The sequence below is a fragment of the Diaporthe batatas genome (genome assembly GCF_019321695.1).
Source record: "Diaporthe batatas strain CRI 302-4 chromosome Unknown Contig00014, whole genome shotgun sequence".
Taxonomy (NCBI): domain Eukaryota; kingdom Fungi; phylum Ascomycota; class Sordariomycetes; order Diaporthales; family Diaporthaceae; genus Diaporthe; species Diaporthe batatas.
In genome coordinates, this window is record NW_025408561.1 from 49,633 (window position 1) to 74,428 (window position 24,796).

At 58.6% G+C, this 24,796-nt stretch overlaps 10 protein-coding genes across 10 annotated transcripts; 4 read left to right on the plus strand and 6 right to left on the minus strand.

The window, feature by feature from the left end:
* Positions 1-731: 731 nt before the first annotated feature.
* KVR01_010774 (uncharacterized protein) lies at positions 732-2,099 on the minus strand (the record flags this gene model as incomplete). Its single annotated transcript, XM_044784664.1, has 1 exon — positions 732-2,099. The coding sequence occupies one exon, from the start codon at positions 2,097-2,099 to the stop codon at positions 732-734; it is 1,368 nt and encodes a 455-aa protein (XP_044639921.1).
* Positions 2,100-2,392: 293 nt separating this feature from the next.
* On the plus strand, positions 2,393-3,298 carry KVR01_010865 (ribulose-phosphate 3-epimerase RPE1; the record flags this gene model as incomplete). The annotated part of the gene is made up of 3 exons (XM_044788858.1): positions 2,393-2,508; positions 2,570-2,942; positions 3,032-3,298. The coding sequence occupies 3 exons, from the start codon at positions 2,393-2,395 to the stop codon at positions 3,296-3,298; spliced, it is 756 nt and encodes a 251-aa protein (XP_044640012.1).
* Positions 3,299-3,512: 214 nt separating this feature from the next.
* On the minus strand, positions 3,513-3,803 carry KVR01_010858 (uncharacterized protein; the record flags this gene model as incomplete). Its single annotated transcript, XM_044785864.1, has 1 exon — positions 3,513-3,803. The coding sequence occupies one exon, from the start codon at positions 3,801-3,803 to the stop codon at positions 3,513-3,515; it is 291 nt and encodes a 96-aa protein (XP_044640005.1).
* Positions 3,804-3,904: 101 nt separating this feature from the next.
* KVR01_010998 (uncharacterized protein) lies at positions 3,905-5,842 on the plus strand. Its single transcript, XM_044787788.1, has 2 exons — positions 3,905-4,636; positions 4,731-5,842. Exons 1-2 carry the CDS (start codon positions 4,154-4,156, stop codon positions 5,277-5,279), a joined length of 1,032 nt encoding a protein of 343 aa, XP_044640145.1. The 5' UTR covers positions 3,905-4,153; the 3' UTR covers positions 5,280-5,842.
* Positions 5,843-6,584: 742 nt separating this feature from the next.
* On the minus strand, positions 6,585-9,363 carry KVR01_010849 (oxidative DNA demethylase). Its single transcript, XM_044784752.1, has 2 exons — positions 9,018-9,363; positions 6,585-8,941 (listed from the first exon to the last, which is right to left on the minus strand). The coding sequence occupies exons 1-2, from the start codon at positions 9,079-9,081 to the stop codon at positions 7,032-7,034; spliced, it is 1,974 nt and encodes a 657-aa protein (XP_044639996.1). The 5' UTR covers positions 9,082-9,363; the 3' UTR covers positions 6,585-7,031.
* A 114-nt stretch (positions 9,364-9,477) lies between these two features.
* Positions 9,478-11,880, plus strand: KVR01_010968 (uncharacterized protein). Its single transcript, XM_044782968.1, has 4 exons — positions 9,478-10,351; positions 10,492-10,558; positions 10,611-11,633; positions 11,727-11,880. The coding sequence occupies exons 1-3, from the start codon at positions 9,538-9,540 to the stop codon at positions 11,473-11,475; spliced, it is 1,746 nt and encodes a 581-aa protein (XP_044640115.1). The 5' UTR covers positions 9,478-9,537; the 3' UTR covers positions 11,476-11,633; positions 11,727-11,880.
* Positions 11,881-12,651: 771 nt separating this feature from the next.
* Positions 12,652-14,259, minus strand: KVR01_010805 (uncharacterized protein). Its single transcript, XM_044790306.1, has 2 exons — positions 13,311-14,259; positions 12,652-13,196 (listed from the first exon to the last, which is right to left on the minus strand). The coding sequence occupies exons 1-2, from the start codon at positions 14,027-14,029 to the stop codon at positions 12,746-12,748; spliced, it is 1,170 nt and encodes a 389-aa protein (XP_044639952.1). The 5' UTR covers positions 14,030-14,259; the 3' UTR covers positions 12,652-12,745.
* A 239-nt stretch (positions 14,260-14,498) lies between these two features.
* KVR01_010983 (uncharacterized protein) lies at positions 14,499-18,657 on the minus strand. The gene is made up of 3 exons (XM_044785233.1): positions 17,499-18,657; positions 15,569-17,407; positions 14,499-15,506 (listed from the first exon to the last, which is right to left on the minus strand). The coding sequence occupies exons 1-3, from the start codon at positions 17,922-17,924 to the stop codon at positions 14,952-14,954; spliced, it is 2,820 nt and encodes a 939-aa protein (XP_044640130.1). The 5' UTR covers positions 17,925-18,657; the 3' UTR covers positions 14,499-14,951.
* A 1,057-nt stretch (positions 18,658-19,714) lies between these two features.
* Positions 19,715-22,736, minus strand: KVR01_011059 (uncharacterized protein; the record flags this gene model as incomplete). The annotated part of the gene is made up of 2 exons (XM_044786133.1): positions 21,787-22,736; positions 19,715-21,736 (listed from the first exon to the last, which is right to left on the minus strand). Exon 2 carries the CDS (start codon positions 21,707-21,709, stop codon positions 19,715-19,717), a length of 1,995 nt encoding a protein of 664 aa, XP_044640206.1. The 5' UTR covers positions 21,710-21,736; positions 21,787-22,736.
* Positions 22,737-22,858: 122 nt separating this feature from the next.
* Positions 22,859-24,664, plus strand: KVR01_011138 (recombinase RAD51). Its single transcript, XM_044790609.1, has 3 exons — positions 22,859-23,135; positions 23,224-23,371; positions 23,461-24,664. The coding sequence occupies exons 1-3, from the start codon at positions 23,043-23,045 to the stop codon at positions 24,276-24,278; spliced, it is 1,059 nt and encodes a 352-aa protein (XP_044640285.1). The 5' UTR covers positions 22,859-23,042; the 3' UTR covers positions 24,279-24,664.
* The last annotated feature ends 132 nt before the right edge of the window (positions 24,665-24,796 follow it).

The window sequence follows — 24,796 nt, forward strand, 5'->3', positions numbered from 1 at the left end:
GCGGGCGAGGGTGGCGCATTGCACCTGCGTTCCATTCCAGGACATGGTGGCCCTGGCCTGGGCAGCGCCCAGTCAGCCAGACTGCCGGGTCAGCCCCCAGACTACTGTGTACCACAACAGCCCGTGAAGCGACAGCACTCCCTGTACTGTGAAATTGACACACATACATGGTAGTATGCCAAGTACACTTCCCAGAGGAGTCTGGCTGTGCTGGCAGGTCTGGGTGGAGGTGCTGTAAATTACATGGTCTGCCAAGGATGTCTGTTCCCCTGATAAGGGGCCGATCCTAGGGGCCCAGGGATGTCGCTTGCACGTCGATCCCCCGACGACTCGGTCCCAACATCAACCCTACCCCTCTGGCCCCTGATGTCTTGTATTTTATGTTTTATGTTTTGATTTTTTCCTCTCTTTTCTCCCGAGTCCATCCCAACCTCGTCCGGAACTACTGACCTGCCCCAGATAGGTGCAGCCAACCAAAACCTGGAGTAGCATACTTAAGTACTTAGTAGCAGTGGCGGCAGCAGTAATAACAGAGACCTAGGTACTTGAGTATACATCGTGCCCGACCGACCGATCAAGATGAACAATTCACTGCGCCATGGTCCCGCGGGCCTCTCGTCTTTTCTTCTTCTTGTTCTTCTTGTTGTTGTTTGGTGCAACGATGCAACCCAGGATCTGGGCCCAGGATCTGGCCCGCGGTCAACGTCAGGCTGGGACTAGAACCTGCGGCCTTACGAGAATGTCCAGCCCCGGAAATCATCCACAAAGCGCACTGCCGATGCCAGGTACCGCTCATGAACATCTCCCCAGGTCCTTGCCGCCTCGCGCATCGCCCTCACCGCCTTGACAAAGTGCGCATCCGTGGCATATTGGCCATTGAGAGCCTTGTCCTCGACGTACGCCCACCCCTTCTGGGAGGACCCCTCGGGCCAGGGCACGTAGTCCGGGTCGATCTTGGGCCTCAGCTCGGCAATGTAAGTCGACACCGTCAACAGCCACCACTGCCGCACCAGGGGGATGTGGAACTTGGCGGGGATCATCGGCAGCAGGATGCGCACCGCGTGGCTGGTGGTGAGCAGGTGCACGACCAGGAAGTTGTACGAATGCGCCCCCGGGGGCACGGTGGCCACCAGCAGGGCCGTGGCCGCCTCCTGGCTCTCCTCGAAGCGCCTGGCCGGGTCGCTGCCCACGTCCCACGCGTTCCAGTACTCGAGGGCCAGGTCCTCGTGCTTGTCGAAGAGGAGCTCGATGTTGTCGAAGCCCTTGGCCTTGTCGAACAGGCCCCGGAGCCTCTTGTCGGCCCTGGCCCTGTCGAGGACCTCGAGGGGCGAGGTCGAGGCGAAGGCACCCCCTGGGGGCGGGCGGGTGTATTTGGGGTCGTCGAGGTACTTGTGCATGAAGTCATACTGGGTGGCAGCCATGGCCAGGGCCTCTATGGCGAGCTCCTTGTTGTCCAGCTCGTAGGCGTAGCCCAGGTGGATCAGGGGGTGGCCGAGGCCTGCGATCAGATTGTTGCCCAGGGGCGGGCCGGCGGCGTCGGCGTGGCCCCAGACGTAGTCGTTGACGACCTTTGTCCAGTCCCAGGACTGGGTGCCGAGGCGCCTGCCGACCAGCTGGTCCTCGAAGAAGTCGACATAAGCCCTCTGGTAGCGCCTGTCGCCGAGATAGTCGCGCCAGTCATCCTGGACGATCTCCGCGGGGCTGTCGGACCAGGGCTCGAGCTCTCTGGACTCGTAGTCGTAGATGGTGTGCAGCTGGTCGGGGGAGGCGCCGAGGAGGTAGGCGGAGCCCAGGATGTGTGGCAGGTGGTTGTGGAACCGCAGCGTGTGGTAGAGGATGGCGTGGTTGGTGTGGTTTGCGCGGAGCAGGTGCTTGAGCGTCCGGGGCCGCTTCTCGGGGGCCGCCTCGATGCGGTGCACCTCGACGGGCTCGATGGGGATGGCCTGGGGGGCCGCCGCGCCGACCAGACGGCCGTATATGTATGAAAGCATTGCCCTGCGGTGGTGTGTGCTTCGCGATGTGGTTGCGAGGGCGGCAGGGGAAACGCGGGCGCGGGCGCGGGCAAGCGTCATGTTCCAAAGGTCCCGTCCGCCCCTCATGACTTGAGGCCGGCAGTTAGCTCATTGATCGGCCGGCGTCGCGTCCATCTGCGTGCAGTACCCTTGAGTACGTACCCGGGTACCAAGGTACCTAAGTTGCTAAGGTACCCAATGGACCCACCGACGTCACGGCACTGGCCCCCGCCAGATGTGGTGAGCTTGAAACTCTGTCTGGGGCCGTGGGTTCTACGGATGCCTGGGCAAGTGCTCGCATACCTTCAACGCCCATCACCGGCGCCGCTTGCCCAGATCAGTTCTTTGCCCACCTACCTACTCGGTAGGTATCCATCACAATGGCTCCCAACGCCATCATTGCCCCATCCATCCTGTCCGCAGACTTTGCGAGGCTCGGGGCGGACTGTGCAAGGACAATGGAACAGGGCGCGGACTGGCTTCATGTCGACATCATGTGAGGTCTCCCCGAGCCCCTTCCCTCTCCTCCGCCTGTCGCTGATGCCAGCCCGGTCCAGGGATGGCCACTTTGTGCCAAACATCACCTTTGGCGCCCCTGTCGTGGCCAAGATCCGCCCCCATGTCGACAAGCCCACCACCGCCCACGGCCGGGGCACCTTTGACTGTCACATGATGATCGCAGAGCCGAAGCGATGGGTCAACGAGTTCAAGAATGCTGGCTGTGATTTGTACTGCTTCCACTACGAGGCCGCCTTCTCTACCGCCGCGGAGACCCCCTCGGCCGAGAGCGAGCTAAAGACAAGCCCCAAGGAGCTGATCCGTTACATCCACGACTGCGGCCTGCTGGCCGGCATTGCCATCAAGCCAAAGACGGGCGTTGACGTGCTGTGGGACATCCTGGACAACCCAGACGCCAAGGAGAGGCCAGACGTGAGTGCACACACCCGGATCGCCGGTAGCCACGGCCACGGCCACGTTGGGACGTTGGGGCGGGGGTGATGAAGCTGATGTCGTCGCAGATGGTGCTGGTTATGACGGTCGAGCCCGGGTTCGGTGGCCAGAAGTTCATGGCCAGCGAGCTGCCAAAGGTCCAGGAGCTCAGAAAGAGGTACCCTGAGCTGAACATCGAGGTCGACGGCGGACTGGGGCCGGCCACCATCGACCAGGCTGCCGACGCCGGCGCAAATGTCATCGTGGCAGGAAGCGCTGTTTTCGGAGCCAAGGACCCCTCCGAGGTCATCTCGGTACTGCGCAAATCAGTCCAGTCCAAGTCTGGGAGGCTCTGAATGAGACATGAGAGATGCCGTCACCCAGCCAGTTGTAGGTCCCAGAGCGAGGCCCAGAGCGAGGCCCAGAGCGAGGCCCAGAGCGTTCAAGTTGGGAGGCGCATTAGGTGGCGGTGAGGCCTCATAAATCTTGGAAATTGTTGGTCAGATCGAATTCCTCGCCGTCACACACCTTGCGAGGGCCATGGTGGCTGTGCCATTTGCCCCCATCTTGTCACATCAGAACACATGCCACCTCAAACCCGGGATCGCGCCTGCTGGGACCGCTCCCAAACCTGATGCCACGCCTCTCCCTGATGACCATGCGCGTGTAGTTCCGGTCATAGCACCCTGAATAAATGTGCAAAGGGCACTGGTAGCTTTCGTATTCGTCGGGGGGTAACATGGCGTCCCCATTGCCAAGATGAGGGCATTGGCTGAACCCGGCGTTGGGAGCGCACAACTCGCTGATCTGAAGCCACTTGCACTTGCACCTGGGCGACTTGAACATCGCAACCTTACACATTGCTGCTCGCGGGTCTCCTCTTTGACGGTGACTTCCCTCGACCTGGGGCAGTGGACAAGCCGTTTCTGTGTTTCTGTCTCTCTCTCTCTCTCTCTGTGTGTGTGTGTGTGTGTGTGTGTGTGTGTTTGTGTAAGAAACAAAAACTGAAGATTTGACCTGAAAAGTTCAAACTCCAAGGCGGAGGGATCGCGGGCGAGGAGGTGGGGGGAGGCGTGTTTCTTGGAGTCGGAAAAGGGCGTGACGACCCTGGGTAAGGGGAGGGTGGACTGTCTGTCAGCACCCTTGGGTGAGTTGGTCTTGGGCAGTGGACGGTGACGTCGAGCTCGTTGTAATTCACCTGCCTCACCAGGATGGATCACCGCCCACGTTCGCAGCCACCAGTCCCGGGCAACTCCAACATGGCATTGGAGCTGATTTTTGACTTCGACGGCACAATCACGGAGGCCGACAGCATTGCGTCTGTCGTTGACGCCGCCCTGAGTCACCACAAAGCCTTGTCCCCCACCGAGACTTTTGCATCCTTGACTGATGCCTGGCATCACATTGTCAGGTCATACCTGGCCGAACTTGATTCCTACCACGGGATTCTGGACTCTACCGTCCTGGGTCATCATCACCCGTCGTCTCTACAAGTCGCCAAGGCCCAGTTCTCAAATGGCCAACGCCGCCGCATCGAACAGGCCTCGCTGTTGCGAGTACAAGACGCCGGGTTGTTTCGTGGCGTCCCGCTCCAACACCTTTACCGCTGCGGCCAGGAGCACGTAGAGAAACAGATCATCAAACTCCGCAATGGCTTCTCCGAGCTCATTGATCTCGCACGCGGCCCTTCTTCGGTGAGCGCGTCCCCAGCCGTGGCCGTCAGGCCCGGTCGTATGCCCTGCCCTTAGTAATGCGCCTGCTGATTCCCGGGCCCGGTCTGCTGAGAAGATGCACAGCACGAAGGTGCTCTCGGTGAATTGGTCTGCTACGTACATCAGGGGCGTCTTGACCCGAGTGGGCACCTTGCCCGTCTTTGCGAACGAGACAAACCCGGTCGACGGCTCCATCATGGCTGTCCCAGCTGCGTCTGCTGACATCGCCGCGGCTGCATGGCCCAGCGTCCTGACTGTTGGCTCGGACAAGTTGTCGGCTCTGCGATGCCTCCGACGGCAGCATCACGGGGCCAGCACAAACATCCCGCCTGAGATTGTCTACTTTGGTGACTCGACTACCGATCTCGAATGCCTTCTTGAGTTTGGCGGCATTGTGATCTCTCCAAGGGCCGAGACAGTACAACCACCCGGCAACATGACCTCGGATCCCAGTAGCAAGGCAGTCATGGGAAGCGACCTCCTTCACGTGCTACAAACAACGTTTAGATACAGTGTCCCTCATGTCTCCCAGTACAAGGACGAGCTCGTCTGCTGGGCTCGCGATTTCGCCGAGGTAGTGCACAGCAATTTCCTACAGAAACGGGCGGCCAACGTGCGGGCGTGAGTGGCAAGACCAGCCTCGTCGGCGATCGATTTCCACCCGATGCAGAGCATCAGCGTGCCTGTGGCGGGTTCGGGCTGAGTGTCCAAATCGGATAAGGAAGCTACCAGGTTCGCAAACATCAAGGAGCAAATCTCTGGGGCCAAGACTGGGCTACGGATGGGCACGAGAAATAATAGGGGGAGCCAATACGGGTGGATGGCATCGGAACGTCCAGTCCACCAAGCATCAGTTTCTAAGCAACAGGACGGTATGGCCTGCCCATCCGGCCATTCCTACCGGCATGTCTTGGAGTGAGTACCTAGGTAATCGAATCGCCAATCCTGTCCGTCCTCGAAGTCCCGGACTTTTTGCATCAGTGACCATGAAGGATTGGTGCATTTTGCTAATCATGGCACATGTTCCTGTGAATCCTTGGTGTGGACCCCCCTACCCAACACTGCTTGGGTGACTCATTAATGCACGGCACGCTTCTTACCATGAGCATGCCTTGTCAACCGCCCAAGTACATGCTTCGCTCTCAACGACCTGTCCCGCCAACACAGACATGCCATGCCAAATCGAACAATCCATCCATATGTGCGAGCTTTGTTCAGGTGCACATGTAAAAGACCACAGAACCTCGTTATTGCATACACTATGAAGACATACCGCATCCCCTATGGCTCATTTACTTCCGTTGTGTTGTCTCATATGCCCCGTAAGATAGCAGGACATTCTTTTATAGGTCATCCTGGGAGGGTGGGGGGGCAGATGCTGTTGCCGCGTAGCGAGCACCTGGGCAAAGCGAGTACTACTCTACCCGAATAGTATTCAAAACCTGTTCTCCTACAGGTTGATCACCGCGGAATCACCTATAGGACAGCATGTCATGGGATAGAATCATCTATAATGACCCAGGATGGTGGTCTAGGTGCTATCACCCCAATGACCACGAATTTCGCCTGGGTGCCCGCCACGTGGTCACAGAATCTCCATGGGGCAGCGCTTAATCTTGACCTCCCGTGGGCTCGGCCTCGAGTGGGAAGCTAGAGTCCCATGGGATGATGTCGTCCTCAAAGATGACCATGTGGAGTGGCAAGCCGCAGCGGCCTCTGAAAATCGACGAACTTTTTTAGTGTGTGTGGCTCACTTGGCGATAGTCCAAGTCCAGGTGGTGTTGCGGCTACCTTGTGGCCGAGGAAACCCAAGCACGCGAAAGTATCCTCACAGAGCAGGATAAGGCAATAAATGAAATCTGGTGCCAGAAGGCGGTTCCTGGCGGGATTGGTGCCCGGGAATCATCACGGCAGCAAGAGAAACATGAAACGCGCATCAGCACAACTGTGACTGCCTAGGCTTCTGTGCCCTATCAGATTGTTTTCAAATCTGGTATTCAATCAAATTCACAACATAGGATGGCAATTGGACACTTCACCCGCCATCGGCCAGAGAGCAACTCACGTCCCCCAGGGCTCCTCGGCCCAATTTCCCCGTTCGCCCCACGTCGTTTTGGGAGAGAGAGACAAAAGAAAACACAACAAGAAAATAGAACCGTGACCTGTCTCCGACCCGATCGGCGGTTCCTAAAGGTTGCTAAATTCAAGTCCTGTTTTGCATATGGGGGTACGGTTGATTGTTGGCCGCGAGTTGAAAAGGCCGGATACGAGACAGACGCGTGCACTTATTCATTTCCTCGTGCGTGATCTTTTGCCACTGCTCAACCATTCCCATGACTCGGAGACGCGACCAACGGACAACGTTCTCCATTGTACATCACTCGGATTCGGAATCACCGTTGTGATCCGAAAAGCCCTGGAATTCTTCCTCTGACTCATCATCCGGCGAGACTCCATTTGAAGGCCGGTCGCCGTCCTCGTCCTCGTCCTCTTGCTCTTCAATGTCGTAAGAAGCGCTGACATCCCACCGGTCCCCCTTGGCCTTCCTGCTGACGTACTTGACAAACCGTAGCGTTCCACTGTCACGCAGCACGATGGTCAACTTGTTCCAAGCCGCTGCCTGGAAAAACAAGATATTGTCATCGTCAGCAGATGACTTGTAGATCGCAGCGTCCTCGTCGTCGCCGTCATCGCCCGCCATGTAGACCTCGTGGCCGCCCACCTCCTCGGGCAGCTCCTGCTCCTCGGGCTCCTCGGGGACCACCAGCCCCCTGGGCCTGGCCTTGGCCTTGGCCGCCTTGCCCTTTGTCCTGGGCTCCGAGCTGCTCCCATCTGATGCCTTGCTCTTGTCGTGGTCTTCGACCTCGTGCTCCCCTCCATCATCATCCTCATCGCCCCAGCCGGAGGTCGGGGTGAAGCCAAGATTGAGCTCCAATCGGGGCTTACCCACATGACCGGTGGCGAGCGTGTAGTCCAGACCGCGGCGGAAGCGGCGGGCAAGAATATCGGAGCTCTCAATGGTGCAATTGGTAGCCATGGACAACCAGGCCCTGAACTGAGGGCTGGGGAGGAGCTCATCAAGCAGCTCCCGGACAGGAGAGTCCTTGTCCCTGCCGCCCTGCCCCGGCTGCATATACAGGAAGCGGTGCTTATGGGGTGGCTTGGCGACCCTCCACGGTGTCTGGCCCTCAACCGCGTCGCTTGCCTCGGGCAGCCCCTCGGCCTCCTTGCTGACGACGTAGTCTTTTAGCCTGGCCGCAAACTTGTTGCCCAGGATGTTGGGCAGGGTGATGCTCGAGTTCTCGTCAAAGTGCTCCTGCATCTGCTCCAGGGTGTCTGGGGTCAGATAGGTGGGGTGGAGGAACCGGAGCAGGAACTCGATGTCGGACTCTTCAAAGTCGTCGAAGGTCTTGGCCTGCCCGGCGGGGACAGGCCTGGGCTGTGGCTCGTCGTGCTGGTCAGGGTTGCCCTGCAGCTGCATCAGGCCGCTGTTCTTGACCTGGGCCTCCTCGGCGCCCTCGACGTAGCCTTCCTCGCCGACCTGGGGGATGTGGAACCAGCCGCTGATGGCCATGCGCACACGGGCGCCCTGGGATTCCAAGTGGAGCTTGGAGTCGGGGTGATAGACCTCCTCGACGTCGTGGAAGCTCTCGCCGGGCTGGACCGCGAAGAAGCTCAGCTGATTCCAGGCCGGGGGGATGACCTTGACGACGTCAGGGCCGGGGGTCTTGGCAACGGCGCCGCCCTTGCCCCTGCGGTCAAAGACTGGGAACAGACGGAGGGCACCGCCCCACTCGGGCTGCCACGGCTGGTCCGGGTCGGTGAGGTACAGGATGTAGCTGACCTTGCGGCTGCCAATGACGTCGTCGTGGCAGAGAAGATAGCAGCCGGGAGTGTAGACGTTGATGGCCATGTCGGTCTTGCGGCCGCTCAGGGGCCCGCAGCCTGTGATGTGGGAGACATAGCTGCGGAAGGCCTCGGAGTATATGGCGTCGCGCAGGGAGAGGAGGCTGGGAAGCTTGGAGAGGGCGTCGTCGTCCAGGCCATCGAGGTTGGCCAGGTCGCCGGACTGGTGGATCTTGTAGATGTCGGTCTCCTTGGGGGTGAAGCTGACGTTGTCACGGATCTCGTTGCGGACGCTGCGGAGTAAGGAATCGTCGACCAGGGAGTTGATGACGCTGTGCTTGTAGGGCGAGGATGCGGCGTAGGCCTTTGTGTAGGCGTCCAGGACCTGACGGTCGAAGAGGCCTTGGCGGAAGCGAGCCTTTGCTGCAGGCTCTGGAAGGGCTGGGGGTCACGGGTTGGCGCGGGTCAGCGGTTGAGGAGTCCAAGGCGAGGCAGAGGTAGGTAGAGTCTGACTTACAGGTCTTTGGGCGCTTGGAGGATGCCCTGTTGGGACCTGGCTGCGATGCCGCCTTGCGCTTCATGTTTGGGCAAAAGAGCCGGAGGCACTGGCAGTGCAGACAGAAGCAAGGCAGGGGGACAGGATGGGCGGGCGGCCGAGAAGATATAAAAAAAGAAAAAAGAAAAAGAAAATAGACAAAAATCAAAACAGCCCAAGGCAACCAACCAATGCTGTGTGTGGGCTGATGTGCCCGGCAAGTTTTGGAACAATGAGACGATGGCGGACGGCAGAATGTTTTTAGTGGGCCCCTGTGATCTCATCATGCTCGTCGTCGTCGTCGTCGTCGTCGTCGCGTTGTGGCCCCACCGCCCTGGCTGGGTACGGCCTCATCGCCCAAGCTCACCTAGGCAAGCTAGGTACCTAGGCAGGTAGGTACCTACCTATCTTAGGTAGGCATGTACATACCTAGGTACTTACTCAAGTATGTAAGCTGCCGTGCCTCCTCCACGTGACTGACTGGCCGACCTGTTGCGAGCTGATGGCACCCGCTGCGGCTGTCAAGCTCTCGGCCCGTGTCACACGCCCTGCCTCTACACAGGACATGACACGCAAGAGGGCATGCACGTCCAAGGTGCGCACTGGGTGCATCACTTGCAAGGAGCGCCACGTCAAGTGCGACGAGGCCAAGCCAGCCTGTCTGCGCTGTGCCCAGGCCGGGCACGTGTGCAGAGGCTACAATCCCCTTCGCAGCCAGCAGAGGCCGCCCAGGCCCGAGCCCGTCACACGGAGGCTTCTTCCACGCCAGCATCCTGGCCAGCCAGCCGCCCTCGCAATCACCGTCGGGAGGTCCCTGGCCCCGGTCCGCCTCCATGGGGATGATGTCCTGTACTTCGACTTCTTCCGCTCCCACGCCGTCGCCGACCTGTCCGGCTATCTGCCTTCCTCCTTCTGGTCCCACACCGTCCTCTGCCACTCTCTCACCGACCCTTGCACTCGCCACGCCATTCTTGCCCTGGGTGCCGCCTCGTATCCTCTGGTGCCTCCCGGCCATGCCCACGCCCGACTGAGCTTCCACGGCAGCGCTGCCGTTGGCCATCACACAAGAGCCCTGGCTCTGTTTCGTGCCATGATCGCCGACGGCGTCGACGGCCCCCCCTCCCGGTCCTCCCGGTCCGTCTTTATTGTCACGCCCTTACTCGTGGCATTCGCCATGCTCCAGGGCGACAACCACGCCGCCGACGCACTGCTGTCTGGCCTCAGCCTCTTGGGGAGACACATCCGCCGGGCCTCCAAAGCCCCTGTCGTAAATCAAGAAATGGAGTCACTGACCTGCCTCATGCTTCAGGTCTACAGTAAGGCCCCTCTCGATTTCCGGCGCTGGCCGCCGGTCGTGAGACGGTCAGCCTGCGGCACCCTCGTCTTGTGCTCTTGCTCTCACCGGCCAACGCCTCCACTCGGCTTCCGGGGCTGACTCTGACTATCAATCCCATAGTGCTTTGCGGCCATAACCCACTATATCAGTCTCAGAAGGGCAATGTGCTTGCCATGCCGAGTAACATGTCAGTGCCATCCTCTCGTGTCCTGAAAATTCGGCCGACTAACTCGTGCTAGGTTCCTCGACTCCAGCCCTCCTCCAGATGCCGGCGAGCGGCCCGTGACAGCGTCTTCGCTGGAGCCCATCCTCGCCGTCTGGGCTTCCTTCACCTCCCGCTGTCTGGTCTGGCTGCGCCATACTGACTACACTAAGCATAGCATAGCACCTGGGATTTACGCGAGAGCATGTGCGGAGCAGGCTGACCTGCTGGCCCGTCTCCTCCGCTGGCAACAGTTCATATATGGCTTGCGCCCTGCGCCGGACTTGGACCAGGCCTACATGCGCGGCCTGAAACTAATCCGCCTGCAATACGAGACAATCTTCGTCTGGGCCTCGGAAGGCTTGGACCGTACTCGAATGGGTTTCGACCACCACACTGCCAGGTTCGAGAGCCTTGTCCAAAGCTGCGCCGAGATCCTGGGGCTTGGCCTCGCCGAGGGCGGGGACGATACGAATGACCAGCGCACAACCGGACACTACTCGCCAGCCCCGTACACAGGTTATACATTCGAGGGCTTTGGGGTTGTGTCGGTGCTGGGGTTTGTTGTCACCCGGTGTCGGCTCGGCCCGATCCGACGCAGGGCCATGAGCATACTCGCGCGGATATGGTGGCGCGAGAACGGCTGGGACACGGTCGCGACCTACCGGGGCGCCAAGGCGTTGATGGAGCTTGAGGAACAGGGCGGAATCCCTGGTGCCGATGGGGAGCTGTACATTCCGGCCGAGTCCAGGTACTATTGGGGTGATGCCCGCTGGGAGCACGCCTTGCCCGCGAGCCAGAGGCTGATCTGCACTTTCGCACAACGCAGGCCTGACGAACTAGGGGATGTGTGCGGTGTCCCGGTTGTAATAGGCCTGTCATCCCCGCGGCCCAAACAGTGATGGACGGGAAGCTGCGGAGATTTGATGGGGTGTTGCATTGGCAAATAGGGGGGGGGGTGGACTTGGGGGCATCCCGCTCGCTGTCATGACCAAGCCTGTACCAGGTCCACCAGCAGCTTTCCGGTGGGCCCTTCCTCTCTTCTCCATATTGCTTCATGGTACGTGTAAGCCAACGGCGTTGCACCGGCTTTAGATCCAACACTGTGGGTACGCACAAACTGACGATGGGGACATCCATGGCGGATACATAGGGTCTCATCACGGACAGTGTGACAGCAACATAGCCGCACATTTAAATCATATAAATGCTATACGTCAAGTTTACTGGGTGCTGAAATATTGTTGGTAGAGTTACTGTATAAAATATTACCAGTCTCACAAAAACGTCGCTGTTAAAGCCCTGTGGACTACTTGCCTCTCATCTAGTCAATTTACACTACGCGTCAATTCGCACCATGCAGCCACAGCATCGATGTAGCACAACCTCTTACGTGGGCTAATAGCTAACACCCGTTGCAAGTAGGCTGCACCCACGCAGGGAACCCGCCAAACCGGGTGATGAGAGATCCGTTGGCGGTGAAACAAAAGCTGTACAATCATTGTCATTTGCCATTGGCGATGTTCCCCTTTGATGTCGCGGATCTGCAAGCCGTGGTAATACCTGATGTCCCCTGGGAGGTTACCCGAGAAGAATTTCCCATTGAAAGTGCAACTTGTTGGTCAGCGCCCCCGCAGGCTTATCTCCAGGATGACTGCGTGCTACAGAGGCATACAGAGTGCTCTGGCATTCTTTCTTGTTCTGCTTAATTTTCAGACTGCAGCCGTGTTGCTGGAAGTCTGAGGTAGTGTGGACTAATACGCAGAGTAAAAGGCAGGGCCTGACCAGGCTACCTGACAAATTGACTTGGATGGTGTCGGAAGATTCAAGGCAGCGGGGAGTCACAAGGTCGTCTCTTAACCTTCCGCTCTTACTCTTGAAGGCATGCCAGGTAAGTGCCACGCCAGAACACACGTCTCCACCTATCGCGAAGAAGGGGGGGGGGAGGTCACACACCAGTCTAGGCCAAGTTCTCTCTGCAAAGATGAGCCGGAGCGTCGTTACTCTGTTATTTACTTATTTACTATATTTTTATTTTTATTTTTATTTTTTATGTTTATATATATATATATATATTTGGGGTTGGGATGGCTGTGTTTTCAAAGACTGATTTCATTTGGTAGCCCGGGGATATGGCATAAAATCTCTCGTTGGCTGTTTGAGCTCCCGCTGTTACAGTCGCGCAATTGGGACCTTCGCCCTGGGCCCTTCCTCCCCGGCCTGTTGTTCGTCAAACTCTTGGACCAAGGTCCAGGCGAGCTCCGCGACTGGGCCCCTCGCGTTGCCGAGCATCTGGGCGTTTGTGCTGCTGGCCTGCCTGACGGCAGCGCGGGCAGCGATTCCCTGGCATATGGCGCTGAGGCGAAAAGTGGCAAAAGCCAGTGTCCACTTGAGCTCCTGCTCCATGCCGTCCCACCTGCCACTGCCGAGCCCGGCGGCGGTCGCGTAGGTAGAAGCGAGCTGTTTTGGGTCCGGGAGGCCCGGGGTGGCGCCGGGCAGGAAGGCGGCTTGGGCATGCGGGATCCTATTCTCGGGTGGCCCATTCACAGTGCGGGCCGACGAGAAGGGCATGAGAGCATTGGCAAGATCAGAGAGCGGGTGGCCAATGGTGGACATCTCCCAGCTGTAGGACGGGCGGGCGGGTTCGTGTTGTCAGCGAGTGTCGCCCTTACGGACAAGGTACGGAGGGCCGGGGATTCGACAAGGGGAGAGTGTGTTGGGGGGGGGGAGTACTGACTCCAGGATCCCTATGACCCTCGGCTCCGTCTTATGGAAGACGAGGTTGTCGATCTTGTAGTCGCCGTGGATCAGCGTGCCCCTGTCAGTCGGCTGGCTGGCGGGGTTCTCGAAGAATGTGGTCATTTCTGCAAAGTGCGGCAGGTGGCCGACCTTGAGGCCGTTGTCGAGGTCGGTGACGGCGGCCTGGGCCTCGCAGATGGTTCTCCAGGTCTTGACCTGACGGTTGTAAAAGCCGTCGGGCCTCCCGAAGTCGCCGAGCCCGAGGCGGGCGGGGTCGACGGTGTGAAGCTTGGCCAGGGTGCGGATGGCGTCGGACCACATCTCAGAGCGTTGTTGTGGGGAGACGCCGGGGATGGAGGGGTCCTCAATGATGCGGCCGTCAAGGAACTCCATGATGTAGAAGGGGGTGCCGATGACGGCAGGATCCTCGCACAGGATGTATGCCCTCGGGGCGGGGACGTCGGTGTCGCGCAGGGCGTGGATGATGCGGTACTCACGCTCGACCTTGTGCGCCGTCTTGGACACCAGCTTCCCGGGGGGTTTCTTGCGCAGGACGAAGCGCTGGCCGGTGGGCCTGGAGGTGAGCAGGTAGGTCGGGTTGCTCTGGCCGTATCCAAACTGCTTGACATCCAGGGGCGGTGTGATGTCGGGCACCGCCCGCGAGATGTAAGCCTCGAGGGCGGCGACGTCAATGGGCTGGCGGACCGGCCCGGCCATGTCGGGGCCGAGTGAGCGAGTGAACAAGTCTGAGTGTGTTTGCTTAGGTGTGTGTGGGGGGGACTGTTTGCAAACCACAGAGAGCACGTTGGAGAGACAGATATGGAGAGAGTGAGGGTGAGGGTGAGGGTGAGGGTGAGAGAAACGGCCCAGCCCGCCGGCTCCGCCGTGTCTGTGTGCCGAGGCACACGGGGGCGCGTCCTAGGGTGGAGGTTGCCGACGGAGCAATTGAACGTTGGCTCTTGAAGCTGGGGTAAGCCCCACCTCCCCAGCAGGGGTGGGGGCTTTTATAGGAGTGTACCTCCAACTCATCTACGCTAAGCCAGATACCTAGGCACCTAGGTACCTAGCCTAGCCCTACTGGGGCTTGGGATGCACTCCTGCACGCCAGCGCCAGCGGAGGCCGCTGACCCCACAAGTTCCTGATCTGCTCGAATCACTTACATGCTTGCTGCTCTTGCCCAGAACATGAGGGTGCATGTGGCTTCAAGTATCTTGTTCGTCCCTTTCACCGTGACTAGCACTCCAGAATAATATACAAATTAATCATGGCTGCTGCAGGTGAGCTTGAATCGTATCCTGTCCCCACAGTGCTCCCTTTGATGGCACCTGAGCCCCCGGTTCGCATCATCATTAGGCCCCTACCTCGCAGGTCCATGCCATGTTATCCGCAAATTCTTCGTCTAACCTTTCCGTTATCATGCATATCCTATTTGTCTCGCCACAGCCAGCAGGAGGGTGCCCCAATAATGGCCTCCATGCTTGCTTGCCTGCTTGCTTGATGCGCACATCAACCTGGCCGTCTGTAAAACAACGTTGACCTAAACGCCTCTCATACAAAACCACCCATGCTGACTCTCTCGCCCCCCTCGACCCCCTCATGACTTACCTACTCGGACTCACCTGGTTGGTATACAGTTACCTAAAGTCGCCCGTGCCTGGCCTTGAAGATGGCCACCTTGTCGTCGTAAAAAAGAATCTCCCTCAGGCGCAGTCGCGTCTTGGCCGCTGGTTCCACAAACGAATCGTCGTCGTCTGAGTCTTCGTCGCTGTGGTGTTCCTCAGACTGGGTCTCGTCCGGGTCTGTCGGGCTTGTGGGCGTGCCCTCCTCGTCTGAGTCATCCGCGTCGTCAGAATTGTCTTCTGTGTCGTTTTCGTCCTCGTCGGTGGCCTCGTCAACCTCTGCCGGCGATTGTCCCATGTTCGAAACGTTACCGCTCCCTGAGTTGGCCGCCCCACCGTTGCCATTCAGGAGGCCCGAGCCTGTGACATCAGATGCACGCTGCTCCATGATCTCAAAGCACTTGGTCGATATGCCCACATAGCAGAGCTGGATCTCCGGGCAAAGTGTGATGATGTCTGCCACCTGCATCACCAACTCCTTGGGCTCGAAGTTGCCCATGACGTGATCCGCCATGTATGGGATATGGAGCGACCGAAGCTGGGTCATGTGAGGCAGGCGTTGCAGGAATGTGTGCTAAGTCTGCTGTTAGTTATCAAGGACCCCTATAGCCAAGTGATAAACAAGATAAAGATTACCCAGTCCTTATAGTCGATGGAGACAGAGAGCTCCTTTAGCCTCCTCATCCGCCCACTGGTCACATACTGCAGCAGGTCGCTGGTCAGGCACCAGGACCGCCACCTCATGGTCTCGGCAGAGTTGGCCCCTGGCGACGTAACCTTGTTCGAGCTGTCAAGAAGGAGCTTCTTCAGGCTATTCCGGTGCCGCTTGATGGCCCCCTTGAAGATCGAATCGATTGTGACCTGGGGAGGGGCGCTGGCAGCGGTGCCACGCCTCCGGTCTTGCAGGAACAGGCACTCCAGGGAATTTGGAGCCAAGGTCTCCTTTATAAAGGCAATGAGGGACGGGGATGTCTGATCCGTGTGGATACTCTTTAGGCCCAACTGGTATTCCAATGGACCGTTGGGCACCGGCTTGCTCGAAGTCGGAGAGATCCCGAACCCGGACTCCAGAGGCCTGGGCTCGAATTGCTTCTTCAGCAGTTTCCACAGGTTCTCATGCTGGGCGCAATCAAGGATCGTCAGACTGGCCAGCACGGTCCAGTCAAATGCCTTGCTGCAGACCTGCATGGAGAGGGGCACTCTCTCCAGCTCCAGGGTCGTCAGCCTGAGCCTTCCATCCAGTCTCTTCCTCGCCGGGGTGCCAGGTCCTGAGCCGCCTGGTACCCTCAGGGCCGAAGAACGCCTCGAACTCATCTCCGTGTCGATAGACGGTGCCCCCGCTGCGGGGCTTGGCTCGCCTGAGAATGGCGGGGGTGAAGCACCAGCCGGTAGAGTTGGGGCGCCGGACTCTCCTGTCAACAGAGCTTGCTGCCCGGGGCTGCTTTCAGGCAAGGGCAGGGGTGGGTTTGGTTTCGTCTTGGGTAACTTCCTCCGGATGTCATATACACGCCCGATGAGAACGCCCAGAATGCCGCCGAGTCTCCTCTCTCCAATGGCGCTCTCCCCCGGCCACCTCGCGTTGTGATCTACCTGCTGTAGCTCGGGACTGTCCCAAGTCTGCACAAAGTCCTTGTGGACAGCCTTGGCGGAGACACCCAGCCTGAGCTCTTGGAGGATATGCTTGGACCGCTCGACCAGAACGGCCATCTCGTCGAGATAGGCCAGCTCATCCACATCCAGCACCGTGAGGCTCTTGAGGGGGGGCAGGACACTGAACGTGGGGTATTCAACCTGATTTTCCGAGTAGGTAATGGGTGGGCTTGGGGCCGGGTGCGATGCAGTTGAAGGGAGCGCTATACCAATGGGCGTGAGGGTACTACCTGCTGGCACGACGGCTGCCTGAGGAGCAGCGGGAGCGGGGCTTGATGAGGAAGAAGGGGACGCGCCAGTGTCGTTGTTGTCATGCCACCGGATCCAGACGCGCTCTAGCATGCACTCACGGGTTTCCTCATCCGGCAGGGAGCCTAGCGCGATGAAGATGTCGGACAGGACGCCTGTAGGCATGTCCCAGATGAAAGTCTCAAGACTCTTCATCTTGGAGACGGCCAGAGCCACCAAGGTGCCCAGCATCTTACCACTCTCCTTGTTGATCATGTATTCAGCAACCCAGTCGTTGGGTCCGTTGCCAAGCGAGAACTTGCGCGTGTGCTGTGCATAGTTGTTGTCTCCGAACTTGATGGGCGCCGGGGTCTGGTCGCCGTAATTGCGGAACCGGGTGGTCGTGCGTGCGAAGGAGCTTCCCAGGCAGAGCGTTGACAGACCGTATGTTAGGGCGTCAACGCTCTTGGCCTCGGTGGTGGTGGCGTGGGCATCGGGCCAGACGATGTCGAACCGTGAGTAGATGTGAGGGATTGCGAGTTTATAAAGGGTCGAATTGGTCAGGGCCAGGGAGGTAAGGTCATTGGTGTGCGTGATCTGCGACCGCCCGCCGTTAGCATGACTCTGGAGCTCGGAGCTGCGGGTCCGGACGGAGGAATACCGCACAGAGCCGCGAGGGTATACTTGCCTCTTTGACAACCAGGCGGAGGATGTCCTCAGGGAGGTCTAGCAAATTTTTGGTCTCGGGCGGCTGAACGTCCCAGTCCGGGTCCTTGCTCTTGAGGTATTCCGCGATGGGGTCGTGGTCAGTGATGTCGCCGGCCTCGTCCTGATAGACCTGGGAGATGTGCCTCGGGTCGCCGGTGAAGTCTTGATCGAGACCGGGACTGTCGAAGTCACCCGTAAGGGTATCATCTGGATACGCGCCGTGTTGAGGTGGAGGGTCGTCATAGTCCCGGTTGTTGTAAGCATTGGGGTCGTGGTCGTCGGCATCGTTGGGTGTATTGCGGTCGTCGTAGGAGTCTTCAAAGCCGTTCGACTCGTCATAAGCCTGCTCGGGGTTTGGGTAGCCACCGTCCTGAAAGTCTTCGTCGACGTACTGATCGTGGCTCATTGTGACGGTCGGGTTGGCCACCCAGCTCTCGTCGCCGTGGGGGGGGCGGGCGGTGGGGCAGGGCTCGGCTTTCAAGTTGAAGAGGCGGTTTGTGGCCGAGCTGCGACTTCAGACCAGTTACACAACACCTGGGGTTTGAGTCGGTATTGGTGTTGGCAATGGTATTGGCAGCGGCAGTAAATACCCATATGCGTCAGGCAGGAGGTGGGAGTTTGACTGGGGTATTTATGTGGCTGTCGTGTCCGAGGTCGAGGTACTATGTATACAGACAATGGCCCGGCACGACGGGGACGTGAACACAGGAGTCAGAACTGCGTCTGAGGAGAGAGCGGGCAGGGAATGGATAGGAAACCGGCCGGTATTAGACGAGATGCTGCAAATGACAGAAGGGGGGGGACGAAAAGGACGAAGACACACGGGTGCAAGTCAAGGCCGGGAGCTCGGAGGGGGGTTGTAGTTGGCCTGGATTCGGATTGGACGTTGGGACGATCGACGGATAGCCTTTTCTCAGAATAGCAGCCGCGGGAGCAGGGAGACGAGGAGGCACTCAGCTCATATCATCCAACCCAGCCAGCCAAACGGTCGACAAGCACTGCCCGGCCCAGTCCAGTAGGCCGCAGCAGGGCCCAGCAGCCCTCGCCGGACAGAGCCAGTGGCCAGTGGCCAGTGGCCTGCAAGCACCAACCCCAACCTCCAGCCTCCAGCCTCCAGCCTCCAACCTCCAACCTCCAACTCCCAACCTGCAAACCTCAGCAGGGGCCAACAGAAGAGGGCAAGAGAGGAAGGGACGCTTTGCGGGTCAAGGGGCCTGTGCCATCCTAGCCCGCCCCAACTCACTTTGCGCACAGACCAGCTGGTGGCCCGTCGCCCTACCTTGTCCACGTTTTTGGCCCCTCGCAGCAGGGATGGAGACGCCCGCGGCGCTTGGGAAGCTTACCCGCGAGCGACCCCACCTCTCTCTCAGTCCAGGTTTTGCAGACCACCGTGTATGGAGAGCATGGCCTTGCAGGAACAGCACCTGCAGTGGGTGGAGCAGGTGGACGTCGGGAGGACGAGGAGGCTGACCAAGATACAGTAAAGTAAAGAATTGTTAAAAATGACCACGACCACCCGGCCCGGCCTTCTATACGGCCGCTCCGTGTCCGTCTTGTTTCACTCCCTGGCTGACAGGATGGTGGAGTAAAAATAGACGGCAGGCTGCCATCACACAGTATATACCAAGGACGTACTTACACACATGCGTGCAATAGCAACAAGAGCGTAGTATGTACGAGCTCTGCTCGGCTGTCCGCTATGCAGTCACTCCATCTCCTCCCCACAAGACGTCCCCTCATATGGGAGACACTACTATAGGATCACGCTCTATAGAGGAACCTCGTAGGGTAGCTCGCCTAGCCCAGACCAGGCCCGTTGCATGCGCCGACCTGCATCTTCGCCAGGGGCTGGCCTCTACCATGCACGCGGCCTTGAAGATGGACAAGATGTTGTCAGTATTGTGTCCACTAACCTCCTCTTGGCTCTTACAATTGAGCTCGTTCGTAGCCCCGCATTGTCTTCTGCTACCGCACATCGCCCCTTGGAAGGGTCACAGAAAAACAAGACAGAGAGGGTGTGGGTGGGTGGTTGAGTGAGAGTAAAAAGAAACAAAAGTCTCTCTGCCCCCCTTCCCACCCCCGCCAACGCCATTCCGAACGCAACACTGAGGTACAAGTGAATCGGCGGCCACCGTGATTTTGGGTTCTTGTTGTTGTCTTTTTTCTAAAAAAAAAAAAAAAATGAAAAGAAATTGATCAGTCGTCCTCGATATCATCATCGCTGAGAACTAGCTTGTTCTGCAGGCTGCTGATCATCGAGCCCTCGCCCTCTTCGCCGCGTGTCCTTATTGCAGGCACTCGTCTCTTCCTCGGTGATGCGTCTTCCGTGGGCCTGTCCGTCGCCCAGGCCTCGCCCGCCGGCCCCACACTTTCGTCCACCTCGGCGTCCGATTCCGCGTTCGCCGGGGGGCCTATCCCCTGGAACGACACCACCTTGTCCAGGTCGCGCACGTCCATCGAGCAGGACGAAATGCGCCGGCTGCGCATGATTTGTACCATATATGGAAGCCTCTCGAGAACCATCTCCTTACGCGCCGAACTTCCTAGCGACAGCAAAAACGGGGATCCGGGATTCCGCATTTCCTCGCGTTCATTCTTCGCTGGTTTCGGACTCGTCGCGTTCTTTGTCTCCGACTGGTTGCCGGCCCAGTCACCCACGCTGCCGCCCTTGGCCTTGCGAAAGGCAGAGGCGCCACTGCTGAGCCCCGGATTCCCGTCTCGCACCACTGCAGATGCCGGCATCTGGTCATCTCCCTTGAGCATCTTGGTGGCCCACAGATCAACCAGACCTTCTACTTCCTCTTTGTTTCGCCACAGCTTTATGCTGGTCGGGTAATACATCTTGAAAGCGTCACCGCCCCTGCCAGATGTTGCGCTCTTCCGCTTGACAGGACATGGCAGAGAGAACAGAAGCCCGCGAACCGCCACCTCAAAAGCCATCTCGTCCTGCCGGAGGATATGGCTACCCTGGTCTCTCCCCATGTTCGAGAAGCCCTTACCGCCAAAGAAAATGTCCCAGGACGGATTGAGAAGATCGCTCTCGGAAAGATATTCAACGCATTTGTTGGCGTAGTCCATGGATGAGCACGGGTCGGAAGGGCCACTGCGCTCGCACGACAAGGCGTAGTTCTCATGTAGTGCGGAGATGAAGGTGGAGGTGTCTGTTCCCGTCTCGTCAATCAACGCACCCACCGCTACCTGCGATCGCTTCGGTCGCGAGAACTGGTCTTGATACGGCGGCATCTGTTCCGCTAGGGCCTCCTCCGATCCTGCTGCATACGGTTGCTCGTCTCTCTTGTTGTAGACGACTTTGCCGACCGCGTGGAATATCCCCAGGCTCGCCTCTCGCTGTGAAATTAATTCTAGGCTCTCTTGCTCTCCTTTTGTCAAGACCTGGTCCCTGCTGGCCTTCTTGGTCTTGGTGAATGCAACCCTTGAGCCCCAGTCTCCGTCGCCATCGCCTTTCAGACAGAGGAATTCAAGCGATGAGATCGCACTCCTGACGTCACCGATCTCGGCCAGGCGCTTCAGAACCAACGGCCCTGGAGTCCTGCGTCGCCCGGAGATTCGCGCTTCCTTCTTCACGATCAGCTCTAGGGCCTTGACAAGCAGGGTTGGCGCGACATCATTGTACTCAATAACCCCGGTGCCGGGGTGGCGAAGGATCTCGGGCCCAAGGAGGCGGTGTGCGGTAAAACTGTCGGCAGATGCCGATGTGGTTGTAAGAAGAGTCTCAGAGATGATCATTACGATTGGGATCGATGGTTGAGAGGGCCCGCGTTGCCCAAAGGCGGTCATTGAAGGCGTGCTGTTGGCGAGGTACTGCATCACTGTTCTCCGGAAAGATGTGAGGGCAGTCCCGGAGCGCATGAACGTGTTGGGGAACTCTTCAACCAGGATGACTCGTTTCTGATGTACCCGCGACTCCTGTGACGTCTCCGCGGGGGCCTTAGCTGGCTGATTGGCAGGTTTGTCGCCATCGTCCAAGTCCAGTTGGCCGAAGCGACCTCCCCGTCCTATGAATTCTTCAAACTGAGACGCGGCGGACTGGACACCTCCTGTATTGGCGGCGGACAGTGTGGGGTTCCTCCACTCTAGAATCTCGAAGCCGAGGTCTTTCGCCAGTAACTGAACAGTAGTGGTCTTACCTGTGCCTGCCGAGCCCTTGAGGACAAGCAGGCGCTGGCGCATACGACCGCTCAGCACGTCGTCCAGCCACTTTTGCACGTCAGCCACCTTCTTTTTGTGTACCACAAGCTCATCCATACTCAATGGGCCAAATCGTTCTGACCAGGGCCTCTTGTCTTCGCCATCGCTTGAAGGAGCCGAGCTCAGCCGTGGGGGTTTCATGAACCTCTGGCTAGCAACGCCGCCGGACCCGGAAGATATGCCAGAGTTAAAAGCGTCGCCAATTCTCTTGTGCGCCCTCTTCCCAATAAGGCTCGAACCAACAGCTCGATGTGCTTCGATTTCTTCGTCATCTGAGAGGGGGTCGCTCAGAATATCCAGTGGCTGAGCGTCAGCCTTCTTGGCCACGCCGTTTGTTCCGTCCCCTGTCGCGGCCCTCTGACTCTGCTTAGAGAACAGCGCCTGGATATTTGCCGATTTCCCCTTCTCTTCGATGTTCTTCCTGCTCTTGGCAGGGCTCTTTGCATTGTTTTGAGCGGCAGCTGCGCTGCTTGGTCGGTTCCGACCTCCAGTGGCCTGGACGTGAGTTGTAGTCACAGGTGCACGCGCCGATCGAGAGGACTTGCGGGTGGGGCTCGGCGATTGTGGGGGAGACTTGTCATTGTCCGTGTTGGAAGCCTTGGCGGGTGACGAGAAGTAGAAGTTGAGGTTGTTCCTCTTGGGGGTAGTGGCGGACGGGGGCGGTTTTCTCTTGTCTTCATCATGGTCCCCGTCGGCGACCAAATCCCGCCTGCGACGTTTTGCAGGCGGCGGCGCCATTGCAGACTGATGGGCCTTGTGGCATCTGTCGTGTGCCCGCTGCGGTGACTTTGTAGCGTGTTGGCGACGGATTGTGCCGGGGCAGGGCGCCCAGCAACGCGGCGGAGACCAATTGATGATATGAGGCTGCTGACGAAGCTTTGATGCGCACTAGTACATGCGTCCGGGATGGCATGGGGCACTTTGGCACCTTGTATGGGTACGGGGAGATCTGTGTGGGGATCAGGACGGGTTGCCTGCAGGTGGAGTCGCCGTACTGCGTAGATGGCCGGGCACTGCCACACTGGCACAGTGGGCAGCTGGGTAGGGGGGGTCCAGGGAAGTTGTGACTGTCTGTTGTTGCCTGCACCACGCTACCCATGTGACCTGGCGCCTGGCTGTGGGCGTGGTCAGCCCGCGTCGCGTTATCAACCCGCGTCAACACTTTAGCATCCTGACAACTTCGCCCATCAACTTCACCTCCGCTGTTGAAACCAAATTACGCATCACTCCATACTGTGACTGTGGGATTCTGGGCCCCATCTGGTTCTCTTGATCCATGTATTGTCGAGAATCTGCCCCATAAATCGTCGCAAGAATGACCCAGACAGAGGAAGAGTACGATGAGGCGCAGGCGGGCGATGAGAGCATGACTGGCCCGGGCGCGCCCACGCCGCTGGCAGCTCTCGAGGTGAGTCCTGAGGGGCACGGAAAACCCCAGAGGGGCCCCAGAGGGGGGATTCTCAGGGTTTCGTTGCTCACAAGTGTCGATCGTGCAGGGCCTCGGTGGTCTCACCAAGCGCGACATTCAGCTCATCGTAGATGGGGGCTACAACACCGTCGAGTCTGTGGCGTACACGCCGAGGAGGAATCTCGAGCAGATCAAGGGCATATCCGAGCAGAAGGCAAACAAGATCCTCCAAGAAGGTGAATATCCTTTTCCCACCTTGGCAATGCCCAGGCAGGCATTCGTGAGGCGATCCTTCCTGACCAGACACTGACCTCCACCGGTACAGCATCGAAGCTCGTGCCTATGGGCTTTACCACTGCCACCGAGATGCATCAACGCCGTAGCGAGCTGATTTCCATCTCTACCGGCTCCAAGAATCTCGACACCCTTCTCGCTGGTGGTATCGAGACTGGCAGTGTCACCGAGATCTTCGGCGAGTTTCGCACAGGCAAATCGCAAATCTGTCACACCCTGGCCGTCACCTGCCAACTGCCCTTCGACATGGGTGGCGGCGAGGGAAAATGTCTCTATATTGACACTGAGGGTACCTTTCGGCCCGTGCGCCTGCTATCTGTCGCAAATCGCTATGGTCTATCCGGCGAGGAAGTGCTTGACAACGTTGCATACGCAAGGGCCTACAATTCAGATCACCAGCTGCAACTCCTCAACCAGGCTGCGGCCATGATGTGCGAGACCAGATTCTCCCTTCTGGTTGTCGACTCAGCCACGTCGCTGTACCGGACGGATTTCCTGGGCCGAGGAGAGCTCAGCAGCCGGCAGACACATCTCGCAAAGTTCATGCGCACGCTCCAGCGGCTGGCAGACGAGTTCGGAATCGCCGTCGTCATCACCAACCAAGTCGTTGCTCAGGTAGATGGAGGCCCCTCTGCCATGTTCAACCCAGACCCCAAGAAACCGATTGGCGGCAACATCATTGCCCACGCCTCCACAACCCGTCTTAGTCTGAAGAAGGGCCGTGGGGAGACTCGTATTGCGAAGATCTATGACAGCCCCTGCCTTCCCGAGGCTGACTGTCTGTTTGCCATCCAAGAGGACGGCATCGGCGACCCCTCTCCTAAAGACATGGAGAAGATGGACCGATAGCTGAGTGAGACTGAGAAATTGTTACACTGTGTGAGTCGCTGGCACGCTCGAGGTGGATTCGGCTGCCTCGGGCATGGTGGAACTCAGGGTCTAGGATGGCGGGCAAGCCCAAGCAGGGAACGGGGAACGTTGGAGCTCTCATTATCAGAATATCTGCCTGGCTTGTTGGGCCGCCCCACATGATAGCTAGGCGCTGTCGAATTTCGCTTTGGAACTTTTTCGTATCACTTTACTTCGTATCGCATAGTAGGTAGGAGGAGACTGTGGCGCCGCCGAGCGTCTTGCAATCAAGCTTCTAGGTCTACGACGAGGGTTTCGGAAAAGCGGTGTCCCTCGGCCCAAGTATGGATGCGTGTCATCCTATCGAGCACCCTTGCACACTCTTCGGCTCTTTCCCTAGCGGTGAAGTGACTACCTAGTAGCTCCTCCTGGTCATAGACAGGTAACTCCCAATGGGTGATTGTGTGCCACCCTTGACGGTCGAGCTTCACCCGTTTGTCCTCCAGGCGGCACAGTAT

Bases quoted from the DNA above. Each gene is read 5' to 3' on its own strand.
- KVR01_010805 (XM_044790306.1), bottom strand. From the start codon at position 14,029: ATGGCCGGGCCGGTCCGCCAGCCCATTGACGTCGCCGCCCTCGAGGCT. The intron at 13,197-13,310 runs GTCAGTACTCCC...CCCGTCCTACAG, and splicing joins AGGGTCATAGGGATCCTGGA to CTGGGAGATGTCCACCATTG.
- KVR01_010849 (XM_044784752.1), bottom strand. From the start codon at position 9,081: ATGAAGCGCAAGGCGGCATCGCAGCCAGGTCCCAACAGGGCATCCTCC. The intron at 8,942-9,017 runs GTAAGTCAGACT...CGTGACCCCCAG, and splicing joins CTCCAAGCGCCCAAAGACCT to CCCTTCCAGAGCCTGCAGCA.
- KVR01_010998 (XM_044787788.1), top strand. From the start codon at position 4,154: ATGGATCACCGCCCACGTTCGCAGCCACCAGTCCCGGGCAACTCCAAC. The intron at 4,637-4,730 runs GTGAGCGCGTCC...TCTGCTGAGAAG, and splicing joins TCGCACGCGGCCCTTCTTCG to ATGCACAGCACGAAGGTGCT.
- KVR01_010983 (XM_044785233.1), bottom strand. From the start codon at position 17,924: ATGAGCCACGATCAGTACGTCGACGAAGACTTTCAGGACGGTGGCTAC. The intron at 17,408-17,498 runs GCAAGTATACCC...GGGCGGTCGCAG, and splicing joins TCCGCCTGGTTGTCAAAGAG to ATCACGCACACCAATGACCT. The intron at 15,507-15,568 runs GTAATCTTTATC...CAGCAGACTTAG, and splicing joins CCATCGACTATAAGGACTGG to CACACATTCCTGCAACGCCT.
- KVR01_010968 (XM_044782968.1), top strand. From the start codon at position 9,538: ATGGCACCCGCTGCGGCTGTCAAGCTCTCGGCCCGTGTCACACGCCCT. The intron at 10,352-10,491 runs GTAAGGCCCCTC...TCAATCCCATAG, and splicing joins CCTCATGCTTCAGGTCTACA to TGCTTTGCGGCCATAACCCA. The intron at 10,559-10,610 runs GTCAGTGCCATC...AACTCGTGCTAG, and splicing joins CTTGCCATGCCGAGTAACAT to GTTCCTCGACTCCAGCCCTC.
- KVR01_011138 (XM_044790609.1), top strand. From the start codon at position 23,043: ATGACCCAGACAGAGGAAGAGTACGATGAGGCGCAGGCGGGCGATGAG. The intron at 23,136-23,223 runs GTGAGTCCTGAG...TCGATCGTGCAG, and splicing joins CGCCGCTGGCAGCTCTCGAG to GGCCTCGGTGGTCTCACCAA. The intron at 23,372-23,460 runs GTGAATATCCTT...CCACCGGTACAG, and splicing joins AAACAAGATCCTCCAAGAAG to CATCGAAGCTCGTGCCTATG.